This window comes from Aplysia californica, unplaced genomic scaffold (genome assembly GCF_000002075.1).
Source record: "Aplysia californica isolate F4 #8 unplaced genomic scaffold, AplCal3.0 scaffold01003, whole genome shotgun sequence".
Classification (NCBI taxonomy): Eukaryota; Metazoa; Mollusca; class Gastropoda; order Aplysiida; family Aplysiidae; genus Aplysia; species Aplysia californica.
In genome coordinates this window covers 94,332-116,127 of record NW_004798273.1, presented here as the reverse complement: position 1 = coordinate 116,127, position 21,796 = coordinate 94,332, and the positions used below count along the sequence as shown (strand labels likewise).

Genomic DNA, 21,796 nt, shown 5'->3' with positions numbered 1-21,796 from the left:
AGAAACATCTCAATGAACACCAAAATGAAAGTTCTGAAATGCTATGTTTGGTCAACCCTTCTATATATGGCTGTGAATGCTGGACAATCACCAAAGACAGTGAAAATAAAATAGAAGCAACATAAATGTGGTTTCTTAGGAGACGGTTAAGAGTATCGTGGAAGGAAAAGAAATCAAATAAGGTAGTGCTTGATGAAGCCCACGTGGGTCGCTCAATGTTAAGAACAATCAGGAAACGACAAATGCAGTTTTTGGGACACATAAATAGATATAAAGGGTCTTGAACACCTAGCTCTCACTGGCAAAATTGAGTTCAAATGAGGCAGGGGTAGGCCCAGAACAACATAGTTGGGTAACCTAAACAAATGGGTAACAGGAAAAGATCAGGGAAACGTAGCTTTTTTGAGAGCATCCAAGCAAAGGAATGAATGGAGAACCATGATCGCCGATGTCTGTCGCAGACCTGGCACTGGATGATGATGATGATCATTTAAAGGACCCAAAGCACGCATTTCTGCTCTTGAGATTAAAAAAAGAACGGACATTGTAACTTGTCTGGTTATTTCGTTAGATGTGCTGAAGTCGGCAAAGCTAAATTGTAACATTTTTTGGACAAGTGTGAATGAAAAAAAATCAATATACAAAAACAAAAACGGCACGACAAAAACTGTCAAACTTTTGGAACATGAACGACATAACATTGGTCCAGATACTCAAAAAAAGATGGTATCTGCGCGTTTAATAGGAAGCTGTAATTTAGCAACTTTATCCATCTGGTACATAATTCGCAATGAAGTAATTCCTCCAAATACAACTTTATGTGTTTAACATAATCGTGAATATTCGCATATTTTCTCTAAAGTTTCTCAAAATTACCCTGAAGTCTCTCTATGAAAAAGTACAAACAGATTTTAGTGCCAGAATACACCTACAATGTAATACACGAACAGTATCTGTTACACTCCATAAATTATCTCTTATTTTTCTTAAAACCCTAAGTCTAGGTTTTGTAAGTTGACTTAATAAAAGGGATGAGTTCTCTTGTAATTGTGTTCATGTTTAAGAGTAATTTCTAGCTTTCCAGTGACACTGAATCAGCACCAGACTTTTCCAGCATTTATATTCATTGCTATGACCATTTGAAATAGCTGACAATGTTCTGATTTCTTTACATTCATAAGTGTCCGTGCAGATGTCCCACACAAAAACTAAAAATGAATGTGTTAGCTGTCATTATTATTCCATACAAGAAGTGCATCTCTACCCATGTATTAACACAGTTTTGTGTTTTTAAAAAATCGCACAATAATATCTTTCTTATTTGTATGTAGGCTGCAACAGACACAGCATGATTCATGAACAAACACAGAGTAACTTTCTCTTGTTTAATGGTAGAACAAGAGCTAACACTGAGTGTCTTTAGATAAAAATGCAAATGTGCATCTTTCTTCTCTTCTCTTATAACCTGACTATTACTACTTGCGCAGATTTTGGATTTCTCAAGGAAAAAGACATGATATTCGTAGTCAGTTTAACACAGATTTTGGAGAGATCTGTCGTGCTGTTTTTTAATAAACAATCATCTATTCATAAGTATGTAACTAAAATCTAATAGGACAAATTGGGTACTCTACAAACACTTGTCTAGAACAAAAACTAAGGCACAGAAATTAACCATTCAAACGCAGAATAAATCCCAAGACATTGAACTTTTACTAGTACATCCTTGTAATGGTTTGCTGTGTGGAATGGGGAAGAAGTAAATATTGTTTCAAACGTAGACAAAAATGCGAACTTCTTAACCGACATCGACAAAGTCACTTCAGGGTTCATTAACCCCGTTTCCCTGAGCCGGGGAGCTCTGGCGGGCTGCTGAGTCACGCTAAGTAAAGGTAACAGAATCGGCTGAAAAGTGACGCCTTGTCTTAAAAATGATGGCACCTCTGACATCATATCGTAGAGCGGTTATGGCTCTAACCTGGGTTGTGTGCTGTTCAGAGAATCTCCACAGGCCTCCATCAAAGAGTGATTGACACCAAAGCAGCGAATTTGTTAAAACAATCTGACAAATCACATTGTTTGACTGTAAACATATACCACTGTCAACAAAACATTTCAATTTAGAATAATAATAAAAGAGTCTTTAGATTATATTGTTTTCTTTATGAAAGAGCGAATTTACCACATTCTATTTTTGGAAAGACTTGCATCAAAAAGAAAAAAAAATGAATTAAAATTTTATTGTCCAGTCTACTTCAAAAGAAGTAGCTCCTCAAGAATTAGACTGTAAAACTCTCCTTGAGGAAAAAAGTCTCTGGTTATCTCTCTAGTCATCACAGTATCCCACATATAATGAATTAAAATAAACACAGTAGCCTACTCAGTACATGAATAATAAATTAAAATAAAGAGAGTTGAACCTGCTGTAAACCAACCTGTCTTAGACAATCACCTGTACAAATGACCACTTCCCACTTGCGTTTTTTATCTGTCATCTGTCACAGTGTTACAATACGGCAGGATCAGGTGCTCATCAAATTTTTGGGCATATGGAGTTGGGGGGGGGGAGGGATAGGTTACCTGGTGTTAAAGGTAAAATTTGAAAAGAAATGGCTGCCAAAGTTAGGTGACTTCCAAACCTTGGGTGTCCTCGGCAACTGTAAATTTACATTTCTAGTGCCTTTGATCAACATATCTCAGTAAAATCCACACAGAAATTGGTTTTTAAATGGACATAAAATATGTTGAGCCAAAAAATATATATTGCCCAACAGGTGGAAAAATGTTGATTTAAATAATAATAGTAATATAACATTTATATATAGCGCAATTCTAAAAAAGTAGCTCAATGCGCTTTACATTGGAATACCCATTTTCAAAAGCTTTCTAACTACTTCTTTCTTCTCATGCAATATATATTTATGCGCGCGCGCGCGCGCACACACACACAGACTATTTTCATTCAGACAAAGGCACGGAACAACTATAATAAAAAATAATCATTATTTTGACGAGCGCCTGATTTCACCATGATGCAACACATTTTCTAATGACATTGTCCAAGGTATATATCCACCTGTCTAAGACAGCTACTGTTCTCATTGACAATGGGCGGCTATCTTGGACAATTTAGACTGTCCTTACAAAATATATCTACACTCCACACGGTTATCAATTTTAACAAAAAGAGATGGCCTCTCTGCAGCAGATGTAAGGTGTTTTATTGTTTTAGTTAGCGTTTTACGTTCCTTCTGACACAATAGGGTCATAATTCATATATAAATGCTGAAGATTAAAGGTATTACAGTGGAATCCTGTTATAACTATAACGAGAGGGAGGGGACCGGTGCCAAATGCACATTATAGCAGGATTCTCGTTATAAGGGATACAGTAATAAATTCAAGGGAAATAGTAAAGTAGACCTAATCTATGAGTTTGGTGTTCTGTTTGTTCTTTTTTGTATTTCCCCTGATGATGACTTTGTTCAACATGATCTGTAGGTCTTACTTGATAAAAAATCGGATCAGGTTTCTTTCTCTAGCACTAGCAATGTTGACAGCTCGTCGCTGGCGATCAGAAAGAACGGGCTCTGGCTCTAGGCTAACTCGCCCGCTGTGTTGTCCCCCACGCCATCACACCCTGTGGCGCGTTGCATCTGCTTGCGCACATCACACATTCACTCCATCTATCACAGCATTGTGTCCTCTCCATCCCACACCAGAGAAGTGAGAGGCACGGTTTGCCTAAATAATATAGACTGGGCTGGCCTATCACGCGGTGCGTTCTGCTTGTCTGCGCATGCCACACCCTCCCCACTCATTCGCTCCGGCCTTCATTGTTGCTTCGCCATGGGCTCTCCCATTCTTTGTTTCACTGGATCACCAACAACTTTTCTCAACTGGCGAGGTTTTATATGTTCAATAACTTTGCGCTGTGCACAGCAGCAGCAATATTCCATTATAAGCGACTGGCGTGACAGTCTGATTGCGCAATAGCAGTATTTTATTTAAGAGATAAAGAAGGGAAAAAACGGGGTTTTAGAATAGTGTCTTTATAATAGACTTCTCTTTATTTCAGGACTCGTTATAAGCGGACTCCACTGTACTGTATTACAAGAGAGTAGCAAACACAAAAAGAAGGAGGAGAGATAAGGGCGATAAATGTTTGAAAGGAAAGAAAGAGCAAAGCACACCAGAGCACCCGTCAACCACCTATGAAGTAAGGTGTGTATGTAATTCTTGTTCACCACAGTAACTGCTCATCATAGAGCAAATTTATGTCATCTATCAATATCCTTCAAATCTGTGCCAACGGTACCACTGCAGTTTGAATCAGCCCATGAAACTGTAAGGCACAGATGTCTCTTAGTCTTATCACATGGAGTACACTTTAGTTTTTAGCTCCTCCCTTTTTGTGTTTGTTATTTCCTTGTAACATCTCTAATCTTCAGCACTTATATGACCTAACTGTGTTGCAAGTGCCGTAAAACTCTTACTAAGATAAAGGAAAACATCAGAAACAAGAAAGAGTAAAGTCTTTGGAAGAACTTATGTATCAATTTTTAAGGTGGTCATGAAGACAGAATGAAGGCAAAAGTGTTGTGGTGTCAGTGGTCTACAGGTTAGGCTTTCGGACTCTCAACTGTAAGGTCGTGGGTTCAATTTCCATACACGGTCATTGGGAAAGGCACTTTACATGAAGGAAAGAGGGAAAAATCTCTAAAGCATCTTTCTTTAAGGTACATAGCTCAACAAATAACCAACGAGTGACCTAACTTCTGATCACAAGGGTGGTGTCGCGACCCACTGAATGCCAGACTTCCTCTTCTTCGTCCATCAAATCATCGGACAGCTGTTCAGATGTACTTAGCTCAAAGTTTTGGAATTAAAAAAAAAAACCCAGCAGTTTCTTAGAGCGCTTGGCCACAGCCTCTGCTCCAAACATCATAAAATGCTGATGAAAGCCTCAACACAATGAACTAATACTTAACTCATTCACTACATATTATTTTCGGTTTGTGGACGAATTTTTTTCGGGAAGGCGAAATGAGATGATGACTAGTGTGCAGTTCAAAGGTCTTTGGGGTCACAAATTCAAATAAATATTAACACATTATGCACCAAAATTTTCAGTATGATTTGTAGAATACATCTGTAATGTTTATTTGTGGATTTTTCAACTTTGGCTCCTGTAAGAGGCGATTATGCAACACAATTTTGCTTGGATTGCGGATAAAATTTGAAAATAAAAAAAAATAAATCATCTTCGCTGAAACTCTAAAAATATGTTTGCACCTAGTCAAATGATACATCAAAATAACCATAAATGAATATATAGAATTGGAAAATATTGAAAAATTTGCAGTTATTTATATACGTTCCATAAAATTTGCACATTTGGATCATGACATCTGATATTGAAAAAAAAACCCCAAAAATTTTATAATCTTGAAAAATGGGCAAGATGCATTCACAAACATAAATAAAAAAGACTCGTATGGTATATGGAATTATTCAGAATTGCTTTTGGAATAAACCTATACGTCTTGAGTGATACTTTTGTGTAATTTCACAAAAAAATAGTGATTTTTGGGAGAAAAAAATAATTTTCTAGATCTAGCACTGAAAAATATTGATTTCTCAATAACAGAGCAATGGCAATTTGAGCCCAATTGTATCAATATTCAAAAGAAGAATCCTACATTTCTTTGGTGTGCATAATAACGATATATTTTGTTGTGTAAAAGTAGTAAGACTGGTGTCTGGGCTATAATTTGAGCATAGCGATAAAACAAAGTCGCATAAACTTCTAAATTGTGTATCAAAACTGAATCAAAACTTCAGATTTTCGGTGGATACGTTTGACCCGGAAGTCAACATTATATTATGACCTTTACTTTAACATAGATGTGTGGATTGGCGGTGGCTTAGCGTACTGAAAGCACTTTAGCCGCGCCGCCCCCCCACGACTCGGTGTAGCGAATGAGTTAAATTGTCCACAGCCTCCTTTCCATTCTGCTCCTCACTTTTGTGCCTCAAACATTTCAAATGCTTTACCGGTTGTGAGGAGAGCCTGGTGTATTATAATACATGTAGTTATATTGTTACGGTGTGGCTCACCGTACTACTCTGAAACCAGTATATGCTGTTCTTGTTAGCCTATTGTTATATTCATCAATTGTTAATTCGGTATTTAAAGATAAAGAGGGTGACTGATGGTATGGGTATTGCTGCTGCCAATGATGATCATGGGATTAATGATCAAGGTAATTTTATAAAACACGCAGTTAAGCCAGGGGCACACGTGGTCAGAAGAAAATCAAATGTCGCTTTCTTCATCCGTAGATAGCGATAGATAAGTTCGTTTCGGTAGACAGTCTATGCATTTTTCTTTGTTAGTGAATATTTGGGGTAGGAGACTGAATTTTCCAAGTTTGGTGAGGTGACAACATATGGGATGAATCCAGTAACGCCGATAGTGTGAGAGATATTCTTTTGTACCACCACCAAAGAAAGATTTTGCGTTTTTCTTGTCAGTGCCATTTTGTATAAAAGAGAAGCGGAGTGGATGATGTGGATAAAGACGACCTACACGATTCTGTTCAGACATTTCATGATGAAGAGCGGAGGCTGTGGACACCTAGCCTGTGGTAATAGTTGTATGTGCTTAAGAGATTGTTTGTCAATATTTAAATTCTAAATGTCAAAAGAAGCAAGAAAAGAGCAAATATATATAATATATTGTCAGTATAATTGTTAAAAGAATGAAACAGTTTTTTTTCTCTCCTGAAAATTGTTGCTTTCTGAGCTTAGAACAGTTGAACAGCTCGGCACAGAAATGTTTCAGTTATGTCCGTTAGTCTATCACATGGAGTACACTTTAGTTCAGGTGCGAAGTCTATAACAACATCAGTGGGTGGTTGGCGGGTGCTCTGGTGGGTTTTTTTTTTCTTCTTTCCTATCACAGAAATGTACCTGTTCTTGTCGTTAAGTACTCCCCATGAGGCACTACACAGTCATATAATCATGAACATCGCGGATATCACAGTGTTTCATCTTGAGAAAGTCCAGGCACATCCGAGGAAGTGGCAGAGAGTCTATCTTTACATTCACATGAGCAGTTGCTCCCACATGCGGGTTCACCAGGTGGGATCTCAGGGCAATGCGGGCTAAGTAGGTCAAGGGTAAAGCATTGGACTGAAAATTCTGAATCCACAACAATCTCTCTTGTCTTTCTGTCATCCATCCCACCTGAGACCTGTCTCTTTCCGCACCAATTAGATCCCGTATTTCCTGAATTGTTCGTTCCAAAGATTTTTTCTCCACCTTAAAGTTGAGAATCATACACAAGTGCTGAAATTTCCATAGTGTGAGAAGCTCCCCTCGGGTAAATCTTTCATAGAGAACTCCCCTCGCTGTGAGGTAGAAAGTCCGTTGGTGCAAACCAGCCATGACAATCTCTGTAGACAGTGCCACCAGTTCTAGAAAGGAGGTCAGCTGAAAACGGTGACCAGAAGCCATCATGACTAGGTTGGAGTGCAGGGAGAAGACAGACTCCACGAAGCAGAACGATGGCAGGATCACGTTGTTCACGTCTGCACCTCGCCTCAGGAGGACTGTAGCCGTCTGCGGACAGGAAAACACAACATAGAGATTTTAGCACAGCCACGCAATCTTGGTGATTGATCAGTGTTGTGAAAAATACCACAAAGTTTATAAGAAATCAACAAAAACAGGACAGACTGCAACATTTTAATTTTAGTTTAGTTTCAGAGTTTTTATGGCGCTCGCAACTGCATAAGGTCACATGAGCGCCAAGGGGTGGATGTCAAAAGAGAAATCCATAGAGGGAATCAGGCTTACTCTGCTCACCTCTCTAGCTTCAACAGCATAAAGTCTGCTTCGACTATCAAGCTCAAGGCACCCTGGAAATAGTGGGTCACAGGAGTGACAAACATACAAAAGAAGTTGAGGAAAAATGACGATAGTAAGGTTAGGAAAGAAAAAGTAGAAGTTCCCTGTTGCAGTTCAGGCACAGTTATGTGCATGACATTGATGAATCAGTCCATTTACAATTCTACTGCGCATAAGAACAAATTAATGTCCCCCCTTTGGAAAAGGCCTAAAGACACTTCAGTCAGTAGCATCGCCCCGAAGGGTAAGCAACATTTTATGGATCAATTGAAAACTATAAAATACAGTCAATATTGTCCACGTCAGCCACCCACTTTAGAGGAGAAAAGTGGCTGTCTGAGACAGGTGGACTTCATGGACAGTGTCATTATCATACTAACCCCCACCCCCCATAAAACAACACAGGGATGGGCACAGCCTTGATGACAGGTGACCTTTGTCTTGACCTTCAGCTGCAAATATCGACGGTACCACAGAGTAAATCATCACTCAAAAGCTCAAGCATAAACAAATGAAGAATACCACAAAACTGGTCAAAGAAGACCATCCATTGTCGAGGAGCAAAGTAGTAAGTGACAGGTGATAGTTTGTTCAGGGGATTGTCTTGAACAGGTGGTTGTTTGTGCAGGTTCGACTGTATTATATCTCTATTACAGTCAAAGTACCTCTCGTTTCACATTATAATAAGCCGCTAAAAGAGGCGATCTTCCTTCTGAGCTGAGATCAATTTTGGCTCCAAGGTCAAGGATACTGGAAACAACGTTGTGGTCATTGTTGCGTGCAGAAATAGCGAGGAACAGAGGTGTCCTCCCATGAGCGTCAAAGACATTCAGACTAGCACCTCGCTCAACAAATATCTGAGAAAAAGAAATCATATATATAAAAGATATTATTAGTTTTAGTGAGAGTTTTACAGCAGTTGCAACACAATTATGTCATATGTTACTAGAGTGTACAATACAAAGAAAGAGAGAGGAGAGATAAGGACGACAGATGTTTGATAGGGAAAAAAATGAGCAAACTACACCAGAGCACTTGCCAACCACTTGCTACGCAAGATATAAGTTTGAATATTATTAAATCAATGCAGTGGAACAGAAGAAACATACTCAAATTTTTTTAATTTTCAAGGTTTCTAAGAACACTGACTATTAGAATATAAAAAATAGCCTCACATCAAAGTCCGAAAAAAGACAGAACAGAGCAGGATCTAAAAAAAACAAACAAGAAGAGTCTGCAAAAGGCAAAACATTATTTATTTATCTATTTAATTAATTTACTTATACATGTATCTATCTTTGCTATTTTGTTTTATTCTTTCATTTTATGAGTGGGGATTGGGGATGGGGGGAAGGTGCTAAAAGTATGTGTATGTTGTGTTTAAAGGGAGGTAGGTAGGGTTGTTTGCCTATGGAAGTCAAATTAAGGGAAAAGTGAAATACTATTTCTCAAGCATAGCAGGGATTCATCAATCATTATATATATATACGAATGTACTATATTTATATATAAAACATACATATCTCTATACAATTTAGTATTACTAAGAGTTTTACGGCACTTAAAACACAATAAGGTCATACATGAGGCATTTTGATGAAATCAGGCGCTCGTCAAAATAATGAAATCGAAGAAATATGCTTTTCTGGACCACTTTGGCAATTTCATCTTTTTTTGTTGTTTTTTTGCTCAACACCTTATATATCCATATAAAAACACATTTCCATGAGATTTTTTACTGAAAAATGTTGAGTAAAGGCACAAAATATGTAATTTTTTAGTATTCAAGGACTCTCAAGGTATTGAAGTTACCAAACTTTGACGGCCATTTTCTTGCTGATTTAAAAAAACCCAAAACAGGCAACTTCACCGTTTTCTATTGCAAATAGCACGATTTCTATTCGATATAGAGAAGGGTATTTTTTTCTTTTAAAGCAAGGAAAATGAATAAGCTTTCAGATAATACCAATAACTCCACATGCCCAAAAATTGACAAGTGCATGATTCCACTGTGTGACACATATAAATGCTGAAGAACAGAGGTGTTACAAGAGAGTAACAAACACAAAAAAGGAGGACATATAAGGATGACAGATGTTTGATCCGAAAGAAAGAGCAAACCATACCAGAGCACCCGTCAACCATCAGCGACATGTATAAAAAGTACAATAATGAATTTTATGTTAAAAAAAAGACCCAAGATGCACAAGGGTAAAGACAAATTGGTCATGATACATAAGTGCTGCAGACTATAGCGGGAGTACTAACTAGACAGTAACATACAAAGGAAAGAAGGATGAGAGATAAAGAGTTAAGATGTTTGATAGAAAAGAAGAAGCAAACCACACTACTTGAGCACCCACCATAAACTAGGCCTACCCACTACAAGGGTCTTTTGGCTAAGATCAAAGTGTAGTATCTGTTCTCAACTTTCTCTTCGGCTTTGTGTCCACTGGTAAGCAGGAGAAATCTGGGCCTCGATTATTATATCTAGTGGATGGATTACCGTCCTCTTTAAAAAACAATAATAAAAAAAGACAGCCAACTCCCCACTGACCTTGAGGATCGGAATATTGCCAGACTGACATGCTTCAAAGAAGGGGTTGAAAGCACTGGGAAACGTTTTCACAGGGTCACTCAAATCTAATCCCAGTCTGTCCACAATTTCTAGGAACTCTTCAGCTAGCTCCTCCTGCTTCTGCACACTGGGGGGATAAGCTGAAAAGCAGAAAAATAAAAATAAATCACAAAAACGGTTGAGGAAATTTATCATTCATTCATGATAGTAAATAAAATTCTTCAAATTCTGCCAGGTCTACATTTAATTAATTTTTTCCCCAGCACTTTCAACCAAGTCTTGTTTTTAGGAGACAGCTCAGAATTAGATGCCAGTTGAAATCTCATCTGGGTAGGATTTTCATCGAATATCTCCATCTGCCAGCTGGGATGACATATCTATCCATTTCAGCCCAGATTGGCCCCAATTATAAGCAGAAAAAGGTCCCAAATATTGTATCAACGGTGGCTGAAAATATAAACTACGAATATACAAATATTTCAACAAGCTGCATACAATATATCCACGAGTAGAAATGAATCTTTTAAATATAAAATGCTCAAAATGTGGCAAATATTAATATCTGCCATAATTAGTCATCTAAACCCTTTTCCTTCTCTTTTACACAGGAAAAAATTCTCCACAGATGCATTGGTCATCATCAGACATTGACCGATGAACTATTATTATTAATATAATTATGAAACAAAACGTAGGCCTACTTACGAATAACTTGGCAAATGTCCTTGATGCGCTGTATCTGACCCTGTTTGTCCATGTCCAGAAGACATTCTTCCCTGGTGTTTGTTGACCTGTTGTCCATAGCTCTTCAACTTATAAATGTTAGCCCTTAAGTTATGGCGTCAAGACACTGCAACAATCTGTCAAAGAACGAAATACTAGATGACTATACATTGTGATGCTTGTTCGTCTATGTGAGTTTATATGTTGTTCATCTTATCTGTTTTAGAATTGTGAACATTGCTGATCGATCCGATACTCTATAAGCAAATAGGCTACCTCAAAGTTATCTATGTTCACAATTCTCTTGGACAGAAGAGCAGATTATTTCCTTCACTTGTCAGTGAAAGAAAGACTTTGAACAACCTCAAAGGAACTAACTGACTGATAGTTGGCTCTCACGACACGATTTAAAACTGGGAGTTTTGAACTGCTATAAGAAGATTTAAACTTGCTGCTGGTGATTCGTTACTCCTGGCAGAGGGTATATCAGACACCTTTTACCCAAGTCCCCTGCCATGTGCATATTTGGCCGACCCATTCGCGATTTCCTTCCCATTCACCGAAGAAAGTACCTTCCCCATCCGAATTGGCAAGAGACCCTATCCTCTAGAGAGGAAGCCCACAGGAATCATCAAATGAAGGATGCCGAAAGACTGTCTGCACATACCAGGGTGCTACCTCCATTGCTAGTCGGCAATTGCGTCCGTATTCAGAACCAGACAGGTCCCTTCCCCACTAAATGGGACAAAACAGGCATCGTGATAGAGGTTCGACAGTTTGACCAGTACGTCATCAGAGTGGATGGATCGGGCTGAGTGACACTACGAAACAGGAAATTCCTCCGCAAGTACCTGCCCGTGATAACCAGATCACCCCTAGCCATGACTCCAATGCCCCATGCTCACACATTTGTGCAGGCTAGGAACCATACCAACATGTCTCCTGATCCCCAAGACACGCCTTGTCAATCACTGGCACCTGTGCAACCGCCCACACCTGCCGACACCAGCGTTGAAGGGGTGCCCATAAACGGTGATAGTCCATCGCAACAAGCAGTTGTACCCATGGCGAATGAGCCCCCGGCAACAATAACCACATCGGCAGAACCAACATAAAAAAATGTTGCGGCAGAGCGTACTACTGCACCGACCACACCCATGTGGCGTGAACCACAAGCCCTGAGAGCCCTACGACCATTCAACAAACCTGGCTTAAAAGAAGATACTTTTTCGGTCATGAAATGTGCAACTAGATCAGAAACCCCATTATACAAGTGACATTATGATTCATGCACATTGCCCATGGACATCAAGCACGAATTGATTCTATGTTCAGTTGCCAGTCCATGACTACGTTTACCACGACTGGTGTTTCACCTCCTTGTTGGTTCACCATACCCCGTTGATATGTCCGATTGCTAGCCTATATTTTTGTGCTCGGCACAGCTGTTGGTTTCATTTTGTTGACTTTTGTTTGCTTGTCAACAAGTTACGTTACTGGTTCAAATTCTTCCACTTCACTTGTCATACCTGACACCAGGAATTATTCTTTTGTTTACGACTGTCCTGTTTAACTTTCTCTCTCAGTCTTTGCCTCTCATACTTGTGGCCTAAAATCACATCTGCATCACAAAGACTTGGGGGGGGGGGGGCATAGATTACTATACATTGTGATGCTTGTTCGTCTATATATGTGAGTTTACACGTTGTTCATCTTGTCTGTTTCAGAATTGTGAACATTGCTGATCGTTCCGATACTCTATAAGCAAACACCTCAAAGTTATCAAAATACAGTCAAAATTGTCCAGGACAGATAGCTATCCATTGTTGAGGAAAAAAGTGGTTGTCTAGACAGGTAGAGACTCCGAATAATCTTACGATTTTGAAACAGAAAAATAGAGCATTTGACTTCTGACCTCAGCCTCATGGTCTTAATAATCTAAGTACAATCAAACCGGCCAAAAATGTTACATTTTTGTAATTCTGAAGCAGTGTACTGCATGTCTACTCAGAGTCAAAGTAGTGGGAAAGATCTAAACATAATTATAAAATATCCAGTCCTCACCCAGGTCAATTAACAGGCTGAGTCTATGCACACGTTCGTGCACAGAAATTCAAATTTTGACGCACGGCGAGCAAGGTATCATAGTTTGATACGCACGCAATTTTGTGTAGACACGTTGAGTCTTTACGCACAGTGTCAGTCAGGTTCGGACTGTCGTACCGAACTGGAAGAAGGGACATTGAATCTACATGTACAAGAAAAGCTACTATTGAGTGATTTGAAGGAAAGCCACCCAGAGTTACATTCCATTATGTAGTATTGCAACCTCACGTTTTCTGTCTTTCTGAGGCAGTTTTCAGCTGAAAATCTCAGGAATCCAAAAAAGTCTGAAAATTAAAAGAACAATTGTACAGGCTGCATGGAAGCTTCCGAACTTGTTTTATGTTTGTTTTAGTAAGGTTTTACGCCGTTCGCATCTGCATAAGGTCATGTGAGCGCCAAGGGGTGGATGTCAACAGAGAAGGCCAAACGGGGAATCAGGCTTACTCTGCTCACCTCTCTAGCCTCAACAACACAAAGTCTGCTTCGACTATCAAGGCACCCCAGAAATAGCAGTTCACAAGAGAGTGACAAACATACAAAAGAAGAATACAGGAAAAATTACGATAGTAAAGATGAGGAACGAAAAAGAGCAGTTCCTCCTATGTTGTTCCGGCACAGTATGTGCATGACATTGATAAATCAGCTCATTTACAATTCTACTGTACATAAGATGTCAATATCCCCCTTTTGGGAATGGCCTAAAGGCAACTTCAGTTAATAGCACTGCCCTGGTTGGGGGAGGATGGGGGTATATATAAATATCAATAACAAAAGGTACAAGCGTGAAGACTCAAGTGATTTATCAATTCTCATCCTGTTGCCTTAGCCCATTTAGGTGCGGGACAGAAAAGGGAAACATAATTCTGAGGGGCAAACTTGAACTTAAAGAAGAGGGAAATTAACTCCTATTGCTAGCACGGTTCAAATCTATGATTGACTTTAAGGACTACTACTACAAGATAATCTGACATAGATCACATATATAATATATAATGTCCCTGCCGGTCAATATCAGTCATATGAAGGACATTTCAAAACTGAGTTAACATTATTTTTAAAAACTTTTCTCATTTTCCCTACAATTTAAAACAAGATGAATGAAGTAAATATAACCATATTTGACGAAAATACAGAACTTTTAATTGTGCGAGGTGAGGAAACACGGAAAGGAGAAAATGGCCTCTGAAGTTGAGCAACATGTTTCCATAGCAAAAGGGGTCTTAGAATTGAGATAGAGACTCGAAATTTAGCAGTTATCTTCGCTATGCCACTACAAGGTAATATACGGAAGTAGAAAACTATTCATTCACAGAGAAAAATTTATGGACAATCTTCACAAGAATGGACTTCACGTCAAATGCAACAAAATATTAGTATTATAATGCTAGGTACCAGATACTAAATTTTCAAAGTAGCTGTATGTCAAATTCGTCTGTTTCATGTGAAAGGCCTATGCCTCCTAAGAACTTTGGTACCATACTTTTACCTCTCAGTCAATGTTTAAGAGAATGGCAGCTGTTTCAATTTAACATAATAATCAAATATTGCTGAAGTCGCTAACTGGCTGCAACCCCCAAGACTAACAGATAATAAAAGAGTACTAAGAGCACAAAACATCTCTACATTAACGAGTACAATCAGTATAACAAAGAAATGAAGCCTAATTTTTTTCAAGACTATGAGATCATTACAAATCAGTATTCTATTGCCTCAAACACGATGATCTGTCGTTATTTCAATAAAAACACCGACTCTGATATACTGTAGTGTACTGAGTTCTCCCCGGAGTTTCGCTGAAGGATTCATGCAAAATAATTCCAACCCAATGACTTGATTCTAATAGAAAAAGAGCTGTTCTTTCTATTGGTACTTTTTTTAGCCGGTATTTTACACATTTCCTGTTAAAATCTTTGAAAACGTAGACGCTTTTTTGCAAGATTTTCTATCCAAAACGACAAAGGCCAAAAATAATAACCACGTGAAACCACGCTCAAAGCTGTGTGATTCTCCGCCAATGAAAAGACGGTATTTAATCATCAATCTTTCTGCAAAGCATTTGAATGCATGGGTTTCAATATTGAACCTGCCGACCTCGCATTCCGACCTTGAGGGGCTTCCCTTTCCACAGCGATTCTCCAGCTCCAAACACTCGGATATAAAAACAACTCACACTATTGTAACAAAGAAAATCTGAAGTTTTTCAAAGTGTTAAAAGGAACAAAGATCTGAATTACCCCCATTTCACCGAAATCACGCGCTCGGAAGGTCGCGAGTCGGCTTACCTGCCGTGTTTACAAAACCTTATTATACGTTTGCAATAGCACCATAAACACACGAGAGCACACACAAACAAACAATACAAACACATACATACACACACATACAAACACACCAACACACATACACACTCATGCACATAGACCGCCTCGGTGGCCTCTTGGTAAGGAGTCTGCTTTGAGAGATCTAGAGGAAGGTTAATTCATCTTTTAAAAGCATTAAAACACAATGAAAACGGATTTTTAAAGTCAATCCAAGCATATAACTGAAAGATCAACAGACGATAAAATGACAGCAAGCAGGGCACGCCCACACAGTCAGCTGTTTAAGTTAAACAAGCTTGAAGTGAGCTTGAAGTTACCGTTTTACTCCGTTTTTACCAATCAGAGTTGTTCACATTTCTGACCATTCATGCTCGAAAAGGGGTCAAAATCTCAAAATAGTTGCGAATGAAAAACTTTGAAGGAAAAATTCTCTACTAACTCGATCTTTGGTTAAAGCAAAGGTGGCCATGAGGTAATGGTTCAAAAAATAATCTCACACCTACAAACTAGCAACGTCCATCTCGTCACCCAAGCCCAAAACAAACCACACACACCTCCAAAATAAAATATCTATAGTCGATTAGAGTTATTTTTATCTCAAAAATGAAGAAGAAGACATCAAACTTCCAATAGATCCAAAAAATAAAAAAAATAAATGGAAAGTCACTTTTTTGTCTCGTAGCTAATAATAGCACAGTGCGTCTTACGACTGATATTGAGCGGGACAGACAGATATAGAGAACTGTCAACGATGTTAGTAAGAACGATAATAAAGGAACAGGTCCACTAGTTGAAATAAATCTATATTGAGCAAACACTAAAAACAACAATGCAAGATTTAAATTAAAACGACAAATGATTGTTAACATGATGATGAGAGTCTAGAATGAAATTTTCGTTGTTGTTGTTGTTGTGCAGGTTTGCTGCAGTTGCTGTAATGTTCCGTAGAGTGTGTTGTCGAAGTTAGGTCTCTGATGGAGAAGTGTAGCTCTGATGTCATTTAGGGCTGTACAGTGGAAAAGGTGATGTTCCACTGTCTCATATGCATAGTCAAACAAAGGACACATTGGGGGAAGTTCTGGTTTTATTCTGTTCAAGTGAAAGTTGAGCTGTATATGTTCTGTTTGTAGGTGGAAGATCGTGGTCTGTTTCTTTCTCTGTAGGTGGTTGATATTGTCTTTTCGTTTTGTTGTAGTCATATGTTTGAAAACTGCTCTGCCTGTCTTTCCCAAGGCCCATCTGTTCATCCAATCTTGTTTGCTGTTACTTTTAATGATTTGTTTTGAAGTATTGTATGAAGATGGAATGTTGGGTTGTTCCTGTCTAGATCCCCTTTTGGCGAGTGTGTCTGCTCTGTCATTTGCAGGTATGTTTGAGTGTCTGGGAATCCACTGCATCACAGAATGTTATCAGATGATGGGAGCCAAACAGTATATGTGTCAAGTCTTCGTTTAGATGGTGATCATTTTCTATTGCTTGCAAGACTGATAGTGAGTCAGTGAAGATCACTATACTCTGTTTTGTTTGGATGAGTGTCAAAAACTGTGTGGAGATGGTGTATCATGTAGTGCTGTCTCAATTGCTATCATTTCTGAGTCGTAGTTGTTGCATTTCTCTCCACAGGCTGCAGAGATCTCATTGGAACTTCCATCTGGGTATTGTATTAGTATTCCATATCCGGCTTTGGTTGTGCCCTTGAATGCTGAGCCGTCTGTATAGACGTGACTGACGTGTATCTAGTCATCTGAATAGCTGTCGATTGTTTGATGTGATGCAAGCATCAACTTCCATAGAAATGTGGGGAGGGATGTTTTGGTTGACTCTTTTGGTTTCTCTTCTGTTTTGTGGTAGATGGTGGCTCTCCATTAGTTTTGTGATGCGATGCATGACTGATTTTTGTTGAAGTCGTTTCTTTGGTTTCCATGTTTCTACTAATTTCCTGTTTGGATGGTTGGGGCACATTCTTTTGGTTCTTTCATAGAGCTCCGAAACTGCTTAACCTCTGCGAATTCCCAGGGGTTCAACATTTGACAGAATTTCACATGCGGCAGTAGGTGTAGATCTCATGCCACCATTTATGAAACGAAGGGCATTATTTTGGACCTTGTCAAGGGTATTGCAAGTAGTTGCACTACACATAGTGAGTAGGCTATTGCTGTATTCCAGGGAAGATCAGACATAACCAAGGTACAGAGCTCTCAGAGTTTGTTTGTCTGATTCCCATGAACTGCTTGCGAGTTTCTTTAAAAGTTGGAGTCTTCTTTTCGCCTTGTTCTTTATGCTCTCCACTTGGCTTTTCATTGTTAGACTTTGGTCAAGTTTGACTCCTAGATACGTTGGTTGTCCTTCTTTGGGGAGATTTTCATTTCCTATCTTCAGTTGGAGTTTTTCTTTGGCTGTTTTATTTATGGCTCTTTGTAAAGATGGTGTATACTGTTTTCGAGCAGTTTATTTTGAGCTTCTATTTCTGACAGTAATTGTGGAGCCTTTTCATTTAATTTTCCTGCTCCTACTACCGTGCTGTGATGTGTCTGCCAAAGAGCAAGATCATCAGCATAGAGAGTCTTTTTTGATTTCAGCACGTTCGTCACATCATTAAAGAAGATCAGGAATAAAGTGCAACTCACACAGGAACCTTGGGGTAGGCCCTCCTCGAGTACTTCTCTTGACGAGTGGGCATTGTTCACCTTTGTTTCGATATTTCAATCTGCTAGGAAAAACTCGATCCATTTATAAAGTTTCCCGTGTATCCTGAGGTCCATCATTTTCATGAGTAGGCCTTTTCTCCACACTCTGTCATACACCTGTTGGAGATCTACAAAGACGGCAACAGTGTGTTTAGTCTCCTGGAAACCATCCTGGATGTCTTGACTTAGTTTGAAAAGTTGGTCTTCTGTGTTGCTGCTGCTGTCTTTTCTAAAGCCTGCTTGATGTGGGTTCAAGCTCTTGGAGTTTTCCAGGTACCAGTAAAGACGGTTGTTCACCATTCTTTCGGCAAGCTTACCGATACATAATGTTAGTGATATAGGTCGGTAGCTCTTCGCTTCTCCAGGTGGTTTCCCCTTCTTTAGGAGCGGTATGATCTGAGCGATCCTCCATGCCTTTGGTATTCCGTACATTACCAAAACCCAGACGAATATCGAAACAACATCCTCACATATGGCACTGAATTGCGTGCATAGCAAAGTCTGATACCTTGCCTTGCATGCAATTGCGTGCGTATAAAAAAAAAGTGTTGGTGAACGCAATTGCGTGCGTCCCTAACTTACAAACATCAGGAAAGGCTGCAGTGCACCGTACTGCTTTACTACTTTCTTTTTTTAATAAAGTTCTTTAACAACCAAGAAAGAGTGAAGAATTCATTTTAAAAATCATGTGTAGAAAGTCTATAATTTAAAAAAAATAAAGGAGGGGGGAAGAGAGGTGGTGGTTGAGCAGTTGGGTCTATCAAAAATAAAATAGTGTTGACAAACCAAAAAGGGTCAACTCCGACTGTAATACCCTAAGAAATATAGACCTGCCACTCTATGAAATCTAAAAGTCAGGATCTCAGTGGGGGAAAAAATTGGGACTTGGTGAAAAAAATCGGGATCAACGAAAAATCACCTAGGTCACTGCCAAGCTGACTTTAAAAAATTCCAGGTGTGTCCATTATTATATCCATGTATATTCCCTCTACGCGCTTGCGTGTGTGTGGTAAGTGTGTGTGTGCGCGCGCATGTGTGTGTGTGCGTGCGTGTGTATGAGCACGCGCGCGCATGCCTGTGTTTGTTTTATCCTTTTTTTTTATCCTGAAGTATCATGTCAAGGTCTCCTAGTCCAAGTGTTTTACACGCCCCCCCTCCCCTCGGATAAGTCCCGAAAGACGCTTAAACCAGTGTGCATGAACTTAAATTGACCCCGTCAACTACGGTCTCCGACACGACACATGCGTAACTCGCACGCCGAAGTCATGTCACGTGGTGCGAATGTGTGATTGAAGCAGTTTTATTGACAGGTCTTGATGACGGGCCTGACTCATCAAAACTCGGACAAAGCATATTTTGGAGAAAGTAGATCTTGAGAATGTCCTAAGTCGGAATGCCAAATCAATACTACTTCCATTATAGTTGAAATAACACGTGTGAGCAAAGATCCAAGACAACTTTTGGTGAGTCAAATACAAAATTCGACATAGACATTTTGGAAAATAGTGCTCCGAGTTTCTGCTGACAAAAAGTTTAACGAGTGCTTCCCACGACAGAAAAGAAGGCAAGAGTAAGATTTTAGAAAAATCCAGCGCAACAGGCGGAACAAAAAATTAAACAAAAAAATCAGGGTTACATGATCAAAATCGGGAAAATCGGGATGCTTGAGACTGAGGGCAGGGATAAGTGGCAGGTTTGGAAAATAAACTGATTCAATATTCTTCAGAGCCATCCCAGGGTCTTTCCACACTTTCGATGATGGACAATTCATGTCAGTTTACTTGTGTGTTAAAGAAGGATGGGGGTAATCCACGGCAGGGGTAAACTCAAGGCACGACACCGGCAAATATGAGTGACCAGAATGTGGGCGGAGCTTCTGTGCTGAAGCAAGCCTGTGTTGCCGGAAACTGCGCAAAGCTGAAGTAGGTCGACTAGTCGACTTCTTCTGACACAGAAGGTGACAGTCGCGCATGTGTGTGGGTGCGTGGTCAAATCATTGACTCGGCTTTGGGATAGAGAGGAAAAGATGCTTGCCAGACACACACCAACTATATATATGTTTTAAAGCGTATAGGTATGAAATCATAAAGAGTAAAGCTCGCGCACAAAACCAAAACTTAAAAGGGGTAATCTGCAGGTATAAAGCGTAAAATATGCACATTTGTGCGTAAAAAAGGGGAGCCCTGCATAAAAATAAATAAAAAGTTAAAAGAGCGATCTTCCTTACAAGTACAAATCAGCAAATGTTATTTATTTGCATTTAATAACTCTGGACTACTAGATTAGATCTAGATTTCTAGATATAAGATTCTAAATCTAACAGAGAATATAGAATTTTATAAGAATAGAGCTCTGGGGAAGAGGACTTTATCACAAAGTTGAAAAATTGCTAATTAATTTTGTCATGGTCAGAAACGGAGTAGCTTAATTAGATTCTAGATCTAGATTAGATCTAGATCTAGATCTAGATCTAGTTGAATTGCTGCGTCATAGAAGCATGACCCGAGCCGGTGGTGCCCCCAAATAAACCCAAGTCAAAAACAGAACGTCAAGTCGTCAAGTGTTGCGATTTTAGAGGCCTGACTTTCCAACATGAAAGTCATCATCATCATTGCCTTTCTCACCCCAGGGTATAGGCCACGGACAAACATTTTCCACCTTTCTCTAACTAGATCTAGATTCTAGATCTAGCTCTAGCTCTAGAATCTATGTTATTCCACAACACGAAAGTGACAGACGAGGGGAATTCCAAGGCCTGGGCCTACCCAAAGCCAAAACCTAGGACCTTGGCTATCAGTAACACCACACTTATCCACTTACACTTACCGCAAGGGAATTGAATGCCACATTTCATCATTTGAAAAAGCATATATTCCACTAAGAGCTTGTTGCAAAGCAGAAAAGTCCTTCCCAGACAAGTTTCAAAGATACTCTTAGCTCTAGGCTAGCAGATCCTAGAATAGATCTTCTATGCCACCTTCCTCGTCCTCCTTCCTGCGGTCAGTGATGACAAAAAGTTAAGTTACCCCATCTGAACTCTGAACTCTGAACTGTGCTGGAGCAAGGCAAAATTAATGTCCGCTCCACACCTGAATATCGCCACAAACCTGGGAAGATATCGTTGCTCGTTACTCGCCCTTTGTTCAAAATTGTGTTTATTCCTACGTAGTCACTAAGAAAGAATCAGTAAACATGTTTTTAGTTTTCCACTAATTTCAGTGAAATACAAATTAACTGTTAGAGAAATTGAACAAGGACACACACACACACACACACACACACACACACACACACACACACACTCACACACACACACACACACACACACACACACACACACACACACAATAAAACAAAACAGATAACGGACACAATTACGTTTTAAAATCAAGCTCTTTATACACTGATACATGTTTATCATAGATTTACGCTAGCAGATAACTCTATGACTTATACACATTTGCTTA

The 21,796-nt window shown here is 39.3% G+C and overlaps 1 protein-coding gene across 1 annotated transcript; it reads right to left on the bottom strand.

Annotated features, from left to right (window-relative positions):
- Positions 1 to 6,731: 6,731 nt before the first annotated feature.
- On the bottom strand, positions 6,732 to 21,361 carry LOC101852131. Its single transcript, XM_005111090.3, has 5 exons — positions 21,156 to 21,361; positions 11,198 to 11,352; positions 10,472 to 10,632; positions 8,580 to 8,771; positions 6,732 to 7,626 (listed from the first exon to the last, which is right to left on the bottom strand). Exons 2-5 carry the CDS (start codon positions 11,292 to 11,294, stop codon positions 7,009 to 7,011), a joined length of 1,068 nt encoding a protein of 355 aa, XP_005111147.1. The 5' UTR covers positions 11,295 to 11,352; positions 21,156 to 21,361; the 3' UTR covers positions 6,732 to 7,008.
- Positions 21,362 to 21,796: the final 435 nt, after the last annotated feature.

Excerpts from the sequence above, each read along its gene's own strand:
- LOC101852131 (XM_005111090.3), bottom strand. The coding sequence starts at position 11,294 with ATGGACAACAGGTCAACAAACACCAGGGAAGAATGTCTTCTGGACATG. Across the intron at positions 10,633-11,197 it reads GGACATTTGCCAAGTTATTC|CTTATCCCCCCAGTGTGCAG; the intron begins GTAAGTAGGCCT and ends TCTGCTTTTCAG. Across the intron at positions 8,772-10,471 it reads GCAATATTCCGATCCTCAAG|ATATTTGTTGAGCGAGGTGC; the intron begins GTCAGTGGGGAG and ends TCTTTTTCTCAG.